General features: G+C 37.0%; 1 protein-coding gene across 4 annotated transcripts in view; it reads left to right on the plus strand.

The window, feature by feature from the left end:
* Positions 1-17,583, plus strand: part of OSBPL9 (oxysterol binding protein like 9) — a 176,915-nt gene that overhangs the window by 135,370 nt on the left and 23,962 nt on the right. For 3 of the 4 annotated variants that reach the window (XM_049875175.1, XM_049875178.1, XM_049875177.1), the window contains 4 exons: positions 5,165-5,203; positions 12,363-12,453; positions 13,708-13,812; positions 17,261-17,420. In XM_049875175.1, the coding sequence (XP_049731132.1) occupies positions 5,165-5,203; positions 12,363-12,453; positions 13,708-13,812; positions 17,261-17,420 (395 nt within the window). The remainder of the gene's footprint in view (positions 1-5,164; positions 5,204-12,362; positions 12,454-13,707; positions 13,813-17,260; positions 17,421-17,583) is intronic. The other variant, XM_049875176.1, reaches the window with a different exon arrangement.

The raw sequence follows: 17,583 nt of genomic DNA on the forward strand, positions 1-17,583 counted from the left end.
TCGGTTATGATTTATAATTGGTACCAATTAAAAAAAATTTTTCCTGTGGTAAAATACATATAACATAAAATTTGCCATTTTAACTGTTTTTAAGTGTATAATGCACTGTTTCTTTGGGTTTAATGCATTGTTTCACCAGTTAAATCATGCAGTTAAACATTTCTATGTAATTAAAAATCAGGCCCTTTAAAATGGTAATTCTTTTAAGCAAAGACAATTAGCATTTTCAATATAGGCAGATCAGTTCAATTCCTGCGTTTTAAAATGTCTTGCACAAAATAGGAACAAATAAATACTGTCAGTTGACTAATTAAATACAAATTGAGACCTTAAGTTTGTGAGTTATTTATTTGGATATTGTAGAATAGACCGGTGCTGCTTGATAGAATGATAGCTACAAATGTAATTTAAAAATTCCTAGCAACTGCATTTTAAAAAAGAGTACAAAAAAAAAAAAAAATTTTTTTTTTACGAAAGAATAGGTGAAATTAATAAAATTCATTATTTTAAAATCAATTCCGCCTGCTTTTAACCTAGTATGCCTAAAATATTATCATTTCACATGGTATCAATATAAAAATTTATTAATGAGATATTTCACTTTTTTTTTTTTGTCTTTTTGCACACCAAGTTTTCAAAATCCTGTATGTATTTTACACTTTTAACTGGCCACATTTCAAGTGTGCAGTAGTCACATGGGATTAGCGGCTACTGAGTTAGGCAGCACAGGTCGTCATTATCCTTTTAGGACTGTAAGTTGTAAGATTCATTCATGTTGTGTCGTGTATGAGCGTCATTCTTTTTTATTGCTGAATAATATTCCATTGTATGGATAGTCACATTTGTTTATCCATTCATCAGTTGATGAACATATAGGTTGTTTTCACTTTTTGGCTATTGTAAATATTGCTGCTATGAACACTGGCATATAATGTTTTTGTGTAGACATGTGTTTTCATTTCTCTTGGGTATATATACCTTGGAATACAATTACTGGGTCATATGATAACTCTGTGTTTAACTTTTTGAGAACTGCCTGTGAAACTGTTTTCCAAGGTGACCACCATTTTATCTAGTCCCACCTGCAAGTATGAAATTTCCAGTTTCTCCACATCCTCACCAACACTTGTGATTAAATGTCTTTTTGATTTTAGCCGTTTTAGTGGTATGAAGCGATCTTCAATTGTGGTTTTCACTTGCATTTCCCTAATGACTAATGATGTTGAGTATCTTTTTATATGCTTATTACTAACCTTTCAAATATCTTCTTTGGAAGAATGTCTTTTGAAATCCTTTGTCCATTTTATAATGGAATTATGTCTTTTTATTGTTGAGTTTTAAGAGTTCTTCATATATTCTGGTTAAAAGCTACTTACCAGCTGTATGATTTGCACATTTTTTTCTTCAAGTCTGTGGATCATCTTTTTACTTTCTTGGTGGTATCCTTTGAAGCCCCAAGTTTTTAATTTTGGTGAAGTCTAATGTATCACTCTTCTATTACTTGTGCTTTTGCTAATGCATCTAAGAAATCATTGCCTTGCTCAAAAATCACAAAAATTTACTCCTCTGTTTTCTTCTAAGGGTTTTATAGTTTTGGCTGTTACGCTTAGGTCTGTGGCCCACTTTGAGTTAATTTTTGTATATGGTTTGGGATAAGCGCCCAATTTTTTTTTCCAACTCCGTTATCCCAGCCCTGGTTTTTGAATTCCATCAGACTTGCATTTGAAATTTTCCTTCATCACTGTTGTATATATATATATTTTTTCATATAATTAGAAAGTGGGTATATAATTAAGAGCAGTTTCATTAGACTATATTACCTCATTAGAAAGGTGGAGTTATAATTTGTGTATTTTGATGGTAGGAATGGTTTAAAGAAGTATTAGAGCCTCTGATTTAGGTCAAAAGTCTTCCCAGTTTTTGTTCACATCCCATTTCCAGATCTCAATCATGTTGATATGTTCAGAGAAGAGAATAGCCATTGTATAAAAAATGAGAGACTTAGAACCAAATAAACATTTATAATTTAAACAGGAAGTAACGTTGGTTCCTTCTTTGTTTCATTAACATAATTCATGTTGAATTCAGTTGGCTCTCTGATTTTACAGTACTTGAGATTTAACTTTAGCTGACCCCGATAAATGGCAACTTGTAGTTTACATTAAAAAAAAAAGAAAGATGGAAGGAGACCCCCCCCAAAAAATGAGTGTAATAATCAAAGTTTATGATGGGATTGATTGATATAAGGCATTTAATAGCCTTTGAGTTCATCTGAATTTGACCTTGCCTTAAAAAAACAAACTACAACAGTAAAAAAGATAGTAAACCCTGATTCCAAATACCCTGTGGATAGCCTGCACTACTAAATTGGGGACATTTTGTAGGAAAAAAATGTCTGATGTTAACAGTTGATTTTAGATTGGAAGTGATTGTTTTCTTAGATAATGTACTGTATTAGTAATCTCTTGCTGCATTAACAAGCCACACCAAAAATGAGTGGCTTAAAATAACAACAGCCGTTTGTTTTGCTCACACATATGTGATTTAGGCAGGCCTGAAGGTTTGTCTTGGATCCATGCAGCTTCAGCAGTCGTGGCTTAACTGAGGCTAGAGGATCTGCTTTCAAGATGGCTCACTCACATGACTAGGAAGTTGGGCTGGTGGCCTGAACTTCCTCTCCATATGTTCCTCTTCACAAGCTGTTTGGGTTTTCTCACAACATGGTGGTTGGGTTCTAAGAGCAAGTATCCTAAGAAAACAAGGTGGAAGTTTGCGGCATTTCTGTGACCTAGTCTCAGAAGTGTCATGGAGTCACTCCTGCCATACTTATTGATAGAGACAGTCACAAAGGCCCACTCAGGTTCAGGGGAAGGGGACATGAATCCACCTCCTGATGGGGCCATTGTTGGAAAATTTAATCTACCGCATCTATATAAGAATTTCTTTGGAAAATCAGTTTAAGTTCAGAAATTAATAGAAGGAAAGCTAAAAGTAAAATTTCATTTTCTGAGCAAGAAACTTTCTTTTTTAATTACTTCTGTATAATTCTCAATATTTTAATTTCAGTTGTCTCTGTCTTCAGAATTACTGAAATTTAACTGAATTTAACTAGGCCTTGCAAATAAAGGGGAGAATCCCAACATTATCTAGATTTTAAAATGCAGTTACTGTCTGGGAAATGCACTGTATTGAGAGTCCTCAAGACTGGCAGTTTTGGTGATTATATAGGAGGACTCGGGACACAGCATCTAGTTGTACTGAACGGCTTTGATATACTGCAGTGGAAGGATAGAAGGCAAAGTCAGTGAAGGGAATAGGTGCATGGATGAAGTCTAGAGGACAGTCAGGCACTACTTTCCAAGAGTCTACTCCCAGTAGAGTCACAGGATGTGCTTTATTCTTCCAGCAGTGAATTGTGACGTGTGCGATGTTGTCTATGAGGAAAGCTCCTTGGAGACTTAGCGCCTAAGGTTTTTACTGGAGGCTTGTCAAGCAGGCACCCTCTGCCTAGCACTTAACACGATTCCAAACTTCCAGAAGGAAAGCAGGTGTTCAGCGTAAGCCATAACGTGTGCACAGTGAGTGAGCCACTCTTTATCAGTCAAGAGGGGGGGGAGAATCCTCCTGAAATCCAAGTTCCTAGATGCCAGCCAAGGGTCAATCTTGCAAGCAGGTCTTTTCTGAGGATAGTTTCAGGCCTCCTATTTAACCCTTTTTTTTTGCACATGAACTTTAAGAAAATGGTCTCTAAATTGCTTTCGATCAACCCTTCAATATGTAGATTTCTAAGTAAGCTTGGCAGTTAAAGATAGAAAAGGTTATAAATAAATCAGACGTAACTTGGTTATTATGTTTAAAACCAAGACCAAAGATTGATTTCTTATTAAAACTTGAAAACTTCCGGGTAGTATGGAGTTACAACTTTAAGGTTTGGTTTAGAGTTAAATATATTGTCTGTATAATACTAAAAGATGGATCCCTTTAACCCCTCATAGTTAATGTTTGCTTCTTTAGATAATTGTCCTTTTGAAAAATTAAAACGTAAAAGGAATCAATGACATCTTTTGTAGTGCATGTACACATGGTTTCTCTTTTGCCTTTTTTTTTTTTTTTTCAATTTCTCCATAGTTTGTAGTAGAAAAAAAGCATTGGATAGAGCTAGTGTCTGTATCATGCTTCTGCATGATACCTTTATTTTAGTACTACATTTATAGTGGTGAGTGCCTGGGTGGAACAGGCCTCTGCACACATAGGGAGAGTGGGGAGGAGGAGGAGGAGTGAGGAATCTCAGGAGAGACAAAATGAGCTCTTAGGTTCCTTTTAGGTTGAGTTACAGGAATATGTGTGTGTGTGCGTTTGCGTCTATGGATTCATCTGTCTTATGGGAATAATGATAGTACCTACCTTGTGGGGTTGTTGGTGGAATAAATGAATTAATAAGTGTAAAATACCTGCCAGGTAGAGTTAGCCGCTATGTCATTATTCCATCAGGATACTGATTATGTTTATTGGAACAAACATCAGAAAAGTATACCTCTGGGCCCAGCAGTCAGAATACATGAAATTGTGTCTATTCTGAGTTTTTGGGGTATGTGATTGTCATCCCTTTAAAGTGCATTGAGAGTTGGCATAATTTACTATAAAAATGAAATACGAAAATATTGAGTCTTTGATACTATATTGGTATACCTGCTTTTAATCATTGGCACCAGTGTGACTACAGTTCAGTAGTATACTCCCACAATGAACGTAATTGCATGCCTATGTAGAATGATGGGAAACCCTGGTGGTGTAGTGGTGAAGTGCTGCGGCTGCTAACCAAAAGGTCGGCAGTTTGAATCCACCAGGTGCTCCTTGGAAACTCTATGGGGCAGTTCTACTCTGTCCTATAGGGCTGCTTGCTAGGAGTCGAAATCGACTCGACGGCAGTGGGTTTGGTTTGGGTTTGGTAGAATGATGATTGCCATGCTGTTGCTGTTGATTGTTACATAGCCAGTGGTGGAATTCAATTTGGTTAGGAATGTTCAAATCGAATTAAAATCTTGGTGGAAATGAAAAAATAGTGTTCCAAAGTTATTACTAGTAAAATAACCTTTCTTAATAGGGAAGAAAGTACAGTAGGAGTTAAAGAATAAAGTTAATATTTCTAACATTTTTCCTTAAGGACCAGAGTAATGCGGAGAAGCACGCAGATGGAATTATAGTAAGTTTAATCTAATCTTTCGGTTTCCCTTTACTTCTGCAGAGCATTATAACCAGTCATGTCAGGAGAGGCCTGAGTTTCTACTCATTTTCAATGCAAATTCTTTTCACCTTACTCACTGCTTTTTGTTATTGACTCTTGCAATTTTCCTTGAGCTCCTAAAGTTGGCGGTCTTTCAGCAATCTTTTGGAGGGGAAATGACAGTCTTCACATTTTCTAAGTGTTTCTTCAGATTGAATCACTTTGCATGTATTAACTTCCAGGGTTAATCATGGTATGAAAACTCGGCTTTTATAACTAAATAAGGCATAACTCACAATGCTACATTTCTTGTCAGCAACTTCTTTTTTCTCAGACAAAGCAGAAGGGGAGGGATGTAATATTGAAGTGATCTTAATCTATTTAGATATGTTTATAGATTTCTATTGTTTCCTCATCTTTTATTTTTAGAGTTTATATAGTGTGTTAGATGTCATTATTACTGTGGTATGCACAGCAGTTTTGTTGGAATGAATTGCAACATGAATTCTTTCACTTACAGCCGTTTTCTTATTTCCTCTTTCTTCTCCGTTGGCATTTTCCCTTTACCTTATAATCAGCCTCCCCTCTAAAAAGAAAACTTTATTCTTGCAATTCCAGTTAGAATTTGAAGGTTTGTAGTGACAGTTACCCTAGTTTTATGGTAACTGAGTGACTTCTATTCAGACTGGATTTCTAAACCAGGAGGCAGCTTCTCTTTTTCCCTGAGACTTAACCAGCGCCAGCTGGTGTGAGATTCAGAAATTCATCATCTAAATCTTATTGGCCATCTCATGATCATACTTGAGAGGGCAAGCATGTTATCTTTACATTTGGTTTAAAATGAAAAAAAGTTAAATATCTATCTTGTTTGCATTATTCTTAAGGAAGCTGAAATAACAGAAACATTTTAAAATTTGAATTAAACACACTGGAATTTTCATTTCTCTGTTCCAAGTGAGATGTGGTGATATAATGCAGTTATATGATATAAATATAATATCTCTTCTTGAGGCATCATTGAAGATTGTAAGCCTGGTGGGACGGGACTGTATGTATTGTCTAGTATGGCATAGTTACCAAAGACTCTTAAGGAGAATCATGTGAGCAGTTATTCTTATCCCTTAAAGCAAAATTAGTTCCTTTATATTATGTTAAAAAATAGGGAGCATTTTATAAAGGATATGAAAAAGTGTGAAAACGTAGCAAGTTTGTAATCATAGAAAATCTAGTAGAAAACAAACATACTTGAATTATTTGATCAGGGACTATAGCATTTTTCCTGAAGAGCGTTTTATTTTAAGGAAAGAAACTGTTCATGGTATAAGCCCTGGAGCCAGACTGCTTGGATGTAACAGCTCTGCCACTCACTAGCTGTGTGACCTTGGGCAAGTTACTCTCTGAGTCTTAGTTTCCTCATCTAGAAAAGAAAGGTGATTAGTTCTACCTCAGTTTGTGGTGAAGAACAGAGCATACATCTGTATATATATGTCATTACATTGTATATAACAATGTTATTATGTATTGCCTTGCGTGACTTTTAATAATGTCGTCACAGCAGATTAGGGTTGAGGATTATTATTTGTTTGCATTTCTCAGACTCTCCACATTCACTTTGAAAGCAAGATGAATATAATTTGACATATTTTAGCCTGAAGTTGAGTGACCAAGGACTGTAGATGATAAGTCTAGAATAGTTCATGTTTCTATTAAAAAAAGAAAAAAGGATATCGAGTACTTTTAATATACATAAAGAAATGTCTAAAAGTATTTCCTGTAGTAGACAAGCCTAATCTTAGAACATTTCATCTGTAAAACAAAAGATTTTGTCCAAAAAATAGAATTCTAGTCTCTTGTTCCAAAGTTGAGTGTCGTCAGCAATTTTCCTTATATAATGGAAGGGGTAAGGAGGTGGTAACATTCTCATTTCTGTGGACCAAGGTATTTTTGGTGGGATTTTGTCTTTGTAAAGCACTTGGAGTCCTTTGTAGAAAACCAAAAAAAAACCAAAACCCACTGCCATCGAGTTGATTCCGACTCATAGCAACCCTATAGGACAGAGTAGAACTGCCCCATAGAGTTTCCAAGGAGCGCCTGGTGGATTCGAACTACCGACCTCTTGGTTAGCAGCCCTAACACTTAACCATTACGCCACCAGGATTTCCAAAGCACTGTGGAAAAAACAAGGAATTTATTTTAAGGACAGCTCTGGGACTTGGTGAGACACTTGTTTAGTTAATATGGCCTGGTCCAGTATTTGAAAATAGAATCAAAAAAGCAATATACCTTCAGAACTGGAAAGCTCTTGCTGTTAGGTGTCGTTAAGTCGGTTCCGACTCATAACGACCCTATGTACAACAAAACGAAACGCTGCCCGGTTCTGCATCATCCTCACACAATCATTGTTATGCTTGAGCCCATCATTGCAGCCACTGTGTCACTCCATCTCGTTAAGAGTCTTCCTCTTTTTTGCTGACCCACTACTTTACCATGCATGGTGTCCTTTTGCAGGGACTGATCCTTCCTGATAATGTGTCCAAAGTATGTGAGACATAGTCTCGCCATCCGTGGTTCTAAGGAGCATTCTGGTTGCACTTCTTCCAAGACAGATTTGTTCATTCTGTTGGCAGTCACTGGTGTGTTCAGTATTCTTCACCAGCACCAGAATTCAAAGGCATCGGTTCTTTTTCGGTCTTCCTTATTCATTGTGCAGCTTTCGCATGCATGTGAGGCAATTGAAAACACCATGTCTTGGGTCAGGGCCACCTTAGTCTTCAAGGTGACATCTTTTGCAGCAGATTTGCCAAATGCAATGTATCTTTTGATCTCTTAACTGCCGATTCCATGGGTGTTGATTGTGGATCCAAGTATAATGAAATCTTGACAACTTCAGTCTTTTCTCTGTTTATCATGATGTTGCTTATTGGTCCACTTGTGAGGATTTTTGCTTTATGTTGAGGTATAATCCATACTGAGGGCTGTGGTCTTTGATCTTCATCAGTAAGTGCTTCAAGTCCTCTTCACGTTCAGCAAGCAAGGTTGTGTCATCTGCATAACACAAGTTGTTAATGCATCTTCCTCCAGTGTTGATGCCCTGTTCTTCATAGAGTTCAGCTTCTCGGATTATTTGCTCGGCATACAGATTGAATAGGTGTGGTGAAAAGATACAACCCTGATGAACAGCTTTCCTGACTTGATACCATGCAGTATCCCCTTGTTCTCTTGAAACGACTGCCTCTTGATCTGTCTACAGGTTCCTTATGAGCACAGTTAAGTGTTCTGGAATTCCCACTCCTGGCAATATTTTTTTAGATCCACATGGTGGAGTGCTTTTGCATAGTCAGTAAAACACAGGTAAACATCTTCCTGGTATTCTCTGCTTTCAACCAGGATCCACCTGACATAAGCAATGATATCCTTCATTCTACATCCTCTTCTGAATCTGGCTTGAATTTCTGGCAGTTCCCTGTCGATATACTGCTACAGCTGCTCTTGGATGATCTTCAGCAAAATTTTGCTTGCATGTCATATCCATGATATTGTTAAGTAATTTCCACATTCAGTTGGATCACCTTTCTTGAGAATAGGCATAAATATGGGCTTCTTCCAGTTGGTTGGCCAGGTAGCTGTCTTCCAAATTTCTTGGCATAGAAGAGTGAGCACTTCCAGCATTGCATCTGTTGCTTGAAACGTCTGAACTAATATTCCATCAATTGCAGGAGCCTTGTTTTTTGCCAGTGCCTTCAGTGCAGCTTGGACTTCTTCCTTCAGTACCATTGGTTCCTGATCCTTACACTCCCTCCTGAGATGGTTGAACACTGACCAATTCTTTTTGGTATAATGACTGTGTATTTCTTCCATCTTTTTTTGATGCTTCCTGCGTTGTTTTAATATTTTACCTTGTAGAATCGTTCAGTATTGCAACTTGAGGCTTAAGTTTTTTCTTTAGTTCTTTCAGCTTGAGAAATGCTGAGTGTGTTCTTCCTTTTTGGTCTTTTATCTCCAGGTCTTTGCACGTGTCGTAATACTTTGTCTTCTTGAGTCGCCCTTTGAAATGTTAATGTTCAGTTCTTTTACTTCATCATTTCTTCCTTTTGCTTTAGTGACTTGATGTTCAAGACCAAGTTTCAGAGTCTCTTCTGACATCCATTTTGGTCTTTTCTTTCTTCATGTATGATGTCCTTGGTGTCATTCTGCAACTTGTCTTCGGTTATTAGTGTTCAGCGCATCAAATCTATTCTTGAGATGGTCTCTAAATTCAAATGGATATACTCAGGGTTGTACTTTGGCCCTCGTAGACTTTTTCTAATTTTCTTCAGTTTCAACTTAAACTTACATATAAACAATTGATGGTCTGTTCCACATCTCTTTCCACAGATGTAGTTGATTTGATTCCTTTGTATTCCGTCTTGCAAAGACTACATGTACAGTCACCGTTTGTTAGTGGAAAAAAGGTATTTGCAATGAAGCAGTCATTGGTCTTGCAGAATTCTATTATGCGACCTTCGGCATCGTTTCTGTCACCAAGGCTGTATTTCCAACGACTGATCCTTCTTTGTTTCCAACTTTTGCATTCCAATCACCAGTAGTTATCAGTGTATCCTGGTTGCATGTTTGATCAATTTCAAACTGCAGAATTTGGTAAAAATCTTCATATTATTCATCCTTGGCCTTACTGGTTGGTGCGTAAATTCGAATAGTAGTCATGTTAACTGGTCTTCCTTGTAGGCTTATGGATATTATACTGCCACTGACGGCGTTTATTTCAGGATAGTTCTTGAAATGTTCTTTTTGATGATGAATGCAGCGCCATTCCTCTTTAAGTTGTAATTCTTGGCATGGTAGACCATATGATTGTCCGATTCAAATTGGCCTTTTGCTTTTCTCATTTCAGCTCACTAATGCCTAGGATAACAATGTTCGTGCATTCCATTTCATTTTTGATGATTGCCAGTGTTCCTAGATTCAAACTTTGTACATTCCACGTCCCAATTATTAGTGGATGTTTGCAGCTGTTTTCTTGTCATTGTTAGTCATGCCACATCAGCAAATGAAGGTCCTGAAAGCTTGACTCCATCCACATCATTAAGGTCGACTCTACTTTGAGGAGGCAGCTCTTCTCCAGTCGTATTTTGAGTGCCTTCCAACCTAGGGGGCTCATCTTCCGGCACTGTATCAGACAGTGTTCCGCTGCTATTTGTAAGGTTTCCCTGGCTAAATCTTTTCAGAAGTGTACCGCCAGGTACTTCTTCCTAGTCTTGGTCTAGAAGCTCAGCTGAAACCTGCCTGCCATGGGTGACCCCACTGGCCTTTGAACACTGTTGGCATAGCTTCCAGCATCACAGCAACACACAAGCCCCCACAGTATGACAAACTGACAGACATGTGGCAGGGAAAAGCCCTTAGAGACCATATATCCAGACTGTTTGACTTTACAGACTGGGAAACTGAGGCCCACAGTAAGGGCTTTGCCAAGTACTTGGTAGAGCAGGGATTCAAAGGAATTAGAATTGTAAGCCCCAGTTTCTGTGCTTTTCCCAGTGCTTCAAAGCTTTATCTACTTCACTTTACTAGATTTTTGATTATTAGTGATTGTTTTTGGGGTTTCTTCTCCAAGTATTATTTATTTTCCAGTTAGAATATTTATGGTAGGTATGCTATTGTAGTGACAAGAATCAGAATTCTTGTGTTCACATCATTTGATTTAATGATTTTGAAATATTTACGTGGAGAGGGTTTTTTTTTTAAAAAAAATGCTGTGTTTTAGGTGAAAGTTTGCACAGCAAATTCGGTTACCATTTAACAATTTTTATACAGATTGTTTTGTTACATTGGTTACAGTTTTTGCTGTGTGTCAGCATTCTTGTCATTTCCATTCTGTTTGTCCTGTTTCTGTTGATCTAGCTTCCCTTCTCCTCCTTGCCTTCTTATCTTTGCTTTTGGGTAAATGTTGACCATTTGGTCACATTTGGTTGATGGTTTAAGGACACATTCCTCACAGGTGATATTGTTTATGTTATAAGCCGGTCTATTATTGGGCTGAAAGATGACCTCCAGGACTGGTTTCAGTGATAAGTTCAGAGGGTTTTGTTTTATTTTTTAACTTAGATATTAAATGAGAATACTATAAAAACTTATTATCTCAGTTTCCATTGTTAGGCACTTAAAACTAAAATAATGTATTCTCTGCCATAAGCTCTATCTAATGTTTATTTGAACTTTTAGTTCTCCAGATCATGAAAAGTCAAAGAACCATTACATTTTTATTTCCTGGGTTTTATTCAGTTTAGTCTTGTAAATCGTAGATCTAAACTTTACTCTGGCAAAACCCTTAGATTTAAAATCCTACTGTTACCCACCCCTGCCTCCCTTCGCCCCCAAGAAAAAAGCATCAGTGGGTTAAGAGCTCTTGTTTTTTAAAATGCTGTCAGCCATCAGAGTAATTTCTGGCTTGGAACCAGAAAAACCTAGTTTTTTTCCTAAAAGTGTAAATACATATTTAGTTGTATTTTTTCCTCTTCCTTCTAAATCCTCCAACAGAAAGCCTCCCACCCCCTATTAGAAAACGCATCTCTTTGCCTTTAAAAAAAAAAAAAAAAAAAATTTTTTTTTTTTTTGCATCTCTTTGCCTTTAGTGACCTTAAAATGAGGCACTGTGCAGTACACAGTGATGGAAGGTGGTAGTAGTATGGGATGGAAGGTTGAGATCCTGGTATGCAGGTACACTAGCTGGTCAGAGTGTAATGTTTATTAACACCAGAGTAGGAGGAAGTATTTCTCTATGTTTGATAGAGAAACAGTATTGGTGGTGAATTAAAAATTTTGAGAAGCATTGAATTGAGAGATTATTGTTTTGGGTTCCTGAAATCTCCCCCACACCATTTAAAAACTCCTTTCAAGTTCTTCCATTTGGCCTTACCTTCTTTGTGATGGAGTTTCCATGTGACAGGGTTATAAGAAACTCTTAAGACTTCTGTATAGAAAAGGTATTTCATTTGCTCTTTGCATTTTGACCAACATATCTATACAGCTACTCTCAGGATTTTGCTGATAGAAATGTGGGTGTTTTCATATATTTGGGAGGGCCAGCACAGAAAAGGCATTTAATTAAAAATAACTATTCTGTGTTTCTTTATCTCAGAGTACTATAAATCCTGTAGATGCAGTATATCAACCTAGTCCCTTGGAACCTGTGATCAGCACAATGCCTTCCCAGACTGTCTTACCTCCAGGTATAGTATTTGTAAAAGAATTCATTGATGAGAAAAACTTAATTTGTATAGCTGTGTTGGTAATCTGGAAGAGCTCTTTTTGTTGTTTTTTAATAAGTAAAAGTCAGGAATCATAAAAAATATACAGTTGAGAATTAACTTGGAAAAAGAAAGTGTATTTTGGTTTGGGGCTTTTGAAGTACTAGGAAAGGAGTTTTGGTTTCCAAAATGAGATGGAAGACAAAAATGGTTACTAAGACTTGGATTAGTTGTGGAACAGAATTCTGTGACCCAGGATTCATGGCTATCAAGGGGTACTTAATATACCTTGATCTACTTGAGAATAATTCAGAAACATTCTATTTTGGGTATTCTTTATAGCTCTGAACAATACAAATGGATTGTTCACAGTGGATTTTAAGATAAAGGGAAGAATAAAATTTCTGATACTTCTTGATCGGATGGATACCCTAAGTGGTGCAAATAGCTAATGCTCTGAGCTGCCAAATAAAAGGACAGAGGTTCAGGCCCACCCAGAGGCACCTCAGAAGAAAGGCTTGGTGATCTACTTCCCAAAAAATCAGCCATTGAAAACCCTTCGGAGCACAGTTCTAATCTGACACACATGGGGTCGCCATGAGGCAGAAATGACTCAGTGGCAGCTGGTTTATTGACCAGATAGTTACCTATTTTTAAATATGGAGTGATAAATATTTTTTAAAAATTGGCAAAGGAGGGCTCAGGGCCAACATTCAGCTTCACTGGTTCCTTTTATCTTTTTGTTGCATCCAGCATGTCTGTGTTCTCAAAGATGAGGTAGTTAAGAAATTGTGATGTAAAAAAGGAAATCCTTTCTTTTAACAGTTAAAGTGTGTCAAATCTTTTAGTGATTTTTTTACTGCCTGAGAGAATAAGCTTAATATTTCTCAGGGAACTAAAAAGGTAGTACTATGCCTCATTTCACATTTTATGTGATTTGAGCCTCAGAAACACACATTATCATCAGAAGCGTTTGTTGTTGTGCAGAGCTGTTGTACTGAGGCGCTGGCTGACCTCGGTGGTCTCTTGGTGTCCTGCCTAGTGTCTTAGTATTCTGTAGCATATAGTCATTGAGTTAAGGAGGATAGGAGGTCAGAAAGGAGTAGCATGGAACTTGGCTTGATGGACTATAGTTCAGAAATGACCGATCTTTAGGATTTTGAATCCCAAACAATAGGAATCAACACTGTGTGTTCTGCTGTGTTTCTCTAACATATTTCACGTGTTCAAATCTAGAGCCTGCTCAGTTGTGCAAGTCAGAGCAGCGTCCATCCTCCCTACCAGTTGGACCTGTATTATCTACCTTGGGACATCATCAGACTCCAACACCAAATAGTACAGGTATAGATTTATATAATTCCTTTATTTCCACACTAACATTTGAGATCTGTAGTTGACTACTGCTGGGGAAATGGTTAAAGCAATGTGTTATTTTTGTTGGAGATACCTTAGTTTTACCTTTATAGTTCTACATGTGAAAAGATAACTTTGTGATTGAACCAAAAGCTTTAAGTAATTTTAATTTAAATACAACATTGTAGGTCTGAGGATTTTGTTTGTTTACCTTAAAATAAGATATATTTTGGGAGCCTGTATTGACTTTTTTAAAAAAAATTTACTGAAGTCAGACTTGCAGTCCCTGGGTTATGAACAAGATCTGTTATGAACAAGATCTGTTCTGACTGTGTCTCTAAGTTGAATTTGTAGGTTAAGTTGGAACAGGTACATATGGTTGTTATTTAGCCTTCCTTAAGTGCAGGGGAGCCCTGATGGTGCAACGGTTAGGAGCTCAGCTGCTAACCAAAAAGGTCGGTTAGCTTGAATCCACCAGCTGCTCCATGGAAACCTACGGGGCAGTTCTGCTCTGTCCTGTAGGGCCACTGTGAGTCAGAATGGACTCAATGCAACGGTTTACTTTTTTTTCATTAGTGCAAGAAAAGACTCAAAGTCTTTGCAATAATTTAAAAGCTACAGGAGCAACAAGTGAAGGTGATTGTGATGAATTTGTTGTGAGTAGGGGTTGGTTCAATCAAAAGTGAGGGCAAACTTACTTAACATTAAAGGGCAAGGTTGAGTTTTCCCTAAGTACAAATCGCCCATAAGATGTAACCCGGGGATTGCCTGTGTTCTTATTGTTCAGGAATCAGACAGTAAAAAGCTCAAAGTCCTCCCCCAGTCACTTATATGCATGCATGTCCATATACACCTATATTGTATATTTTTATTGTTGTTTTATTCTAAATGAGATGATACTTTGGTTTGTTTCTGTGACTTGCTCTTTTCATTTAACAGAGGACACTTAGAGCTTTCCACGTTTATACAGTTAGGTCTACAGCATTCTTTTCACAGCTGCGGGTGTAGCAAACCTGTTTTCCACTGATGGACATTTAGGTTGTTTCTAGTATTTTCCTGTTACAAGCAGTACTTCAGTGACTATCCTTGTACAGCATCTTTTGGTACGTGAGTCTTTCTTTAGGATAGATTTATCAGTCTTTCACATACTTGCTGATTTTATAGGGAAAAAAAGATAACTTCAGCCTCGTTTGCATTTCATAATTGGTTTAGACTTATGGTCTTTATTTTTTTTCTAATTTACAGGGATACCATCAATCTTATGTATTAGATTTATCTTTTGTTTTAAAACAAATTAAATTGATGTTGCATTACTTATAGAACCAAACACTAGGGAGGATGTAGTGCTTTTGTCCCTGTTACACCTGGAGGCCAAAGTCATTCTTAGGGAGATGGCAGATAAAATCCTATTGTCACCACCCCCCCGCCCCGCCCCACTGCAGCAGTCTTAGCACTCCCTCCCACCTACCCCCCCCACCACCACATACATACATACAAACACAGCAGCCTTAGCACTTTTAGACAGTCTTTTACAGGTTTCTTTCCTGGGTGGAACTTTTGTGTAATAATGAAAAATCACCATGTGGTTTTAACCCATAACCCATTTTTTAAAATTTGAATTAGTAAAGGTGCTGATGCTATTATTTTGGTCTTTAATGTTTAACAGCATAGACAGGTGTCTTCTGAATTTTGAAAGAAAAAATCAATAATTGCCCTCTCTTTGAAGTTCTTGGGAAGGTGCTGATAAGCAGTTTGAATAATGCAGTTGAAATGTGGCTGATTTATTTCTGCATATCATGCCTGGTTTTCCTCTTACTAGTTTTAAAAACAAATTATTTCAGAAAGATACTTCAAAAATATAACATTGTACAGTAGGCAGATTTAAAGAAATTTTTAAAAACTTTAAGTGATTTATGTCTTTATTATTATTTTTTTTATCCTAACATCTTCTCTTCATCTTCACCCTCTTTCTTATCTCTGCCCCTTTCACTAATACAAAAGAGAAATAAAGAAACAATTGAGAAAGTAAATAATGTTGGTTGCCATCATAAGGAAAACTCAATTCTCTTGTTTGCAGTTTCCATTCAAACTCACTTTCTTCTTGGACCTATTTTCATACCTGGGGTATTTGTGTGTTATTTAATCATTTGTATTTCCTGGTCTTTTTTTTACCCCCTGTTCCAATAAGAGAAAGTTTCCTTTCCTTCTTATTGCTGCTTTTGGGGGGGAAAATAGAGTTTTATTGTTACTGTTTTATGACTAGAAAATGAACCATATGATCATCACAGAGATGAGCTACCTTTGGAATTTCCACCATAAGTATTACCTTTTTAGGAGCAAACTTTTTGTGTTGTTTTAAAAATATCTTTGTGAACTTGGCAACTGAGCGTGGCAGACTGATTTTCTCATTACCTTAGCTGTTGAACTTCGTAAGTACAGGAATGGACTGAAAATCCATGAGTGGCTCAGGACCCATATTTATTGCTACTGCTTCAGTTTCTTCCAACTATGATGGCCTTGGGTTTGGGATAACCTGCAGTGACTTAATTTAGTTGCCATCAGGCATTTATAGAAATCACCTGAGAGCCCTTAGATGCTCCATAGACACTTGCCAAATTAATCACAGTATTCCAATGGTCTGTTTGATAATTTTATGACTAGAAAATGAACCATATGGTCATCACAGAGATTAGGTAGTACTGCTCTTTCTCTAGATCTCTGTTAATGTGCATTACGTCAGTGAGACTGCTTAGGAATAGAAACATGTTCTTCCTAATCCTTTCCTTGTCCACATTCTTCCTATAATAGTTCTCTGTTTTTCTCTCTGCCCCTGAGCCTTAGGCCCCTGACTTAGATGTAGGTGAAAAGAAATGAGAAGTTTGGATGGTGGGTGTTCAGAACTTTATCCAGAGGTTTTGTGTTTTTCATGTGACTGTCAAAAATATTAATTCATATGAATGTGATACCCTGAAAAATATTTTAAGGTTGAAATGTGGTCTTGATATTCCCTCCATTTTGCATTCCCTGTCGCTCGCTGCTGCGTTTTTACATATCTGGATCTATAGTATAAAACAAGAGCATTGGCTTTCCATTGCCACTTGGTCACCTATACCACCAAAATTCACACACTTTAAATATAATCAAAAGAGCTTCCTTTCTAATTAAGGATAAATTGATCTCTAATTATAGAAGGGGGCAAAAGATTATTTCATTTATTTAAAAGGCTGTGTCCCTATTCTGTAACATGATTTGCCGTTTTTTTTTTTTTTTTGCCTAGTTTAAAGTATTGGTTTTCTTTACAAATAGTGTAGGAACTTCTGCCAATTTAACCAAACTCTTTCTTGATTTGGAAAGGTCTACTTTGACCCTTTCTCCCTAATTTCTTCACCTCTGTCACTATCAGTATTCCCTAATTAAGAACTTTTTAACTTCCTAGGCAGTGGGCACTCACCACCTAGTAGCAGCCTGACTTCTCCAAGCCATGTCAACTTGTCGCCAAATACTGTCCCAGAGTTCTCTTATTCTAGCAGTGAGGATGAATTCTATGATGCTGATGAATTCCATCAAAGTGGCTCATCCCCAAAGCGCTTAATAGAGTAAGTAGATGAATGAAGTGTGTATTTTAAGTGACCCTCCTGATTTTAAAAAATATATTTGGATTTTGAGACTGATGTTAATGACAGACTGCCTTATAAGCTGTTATTTTGGAAAAGTAAAAAGGACAACTTCATTAGCACATTGAGCAAAATTAGTTCTGTG

The sequence above is a fragment of the Elephas maximus genome, chromosome 3 (assembly GCF_024166365.1).
Source record: "Elephas maximus indicus isolate mEleMax1 chromosome 3, mEleMax1 primary haplotype, whole genome shotgun sequence".
Lineage (NCBI taxonomy): Eukaryota > Metazoa > Chordata > Mammalia > Proboscidea > Elephantidae > Elephas > Elephas maximus.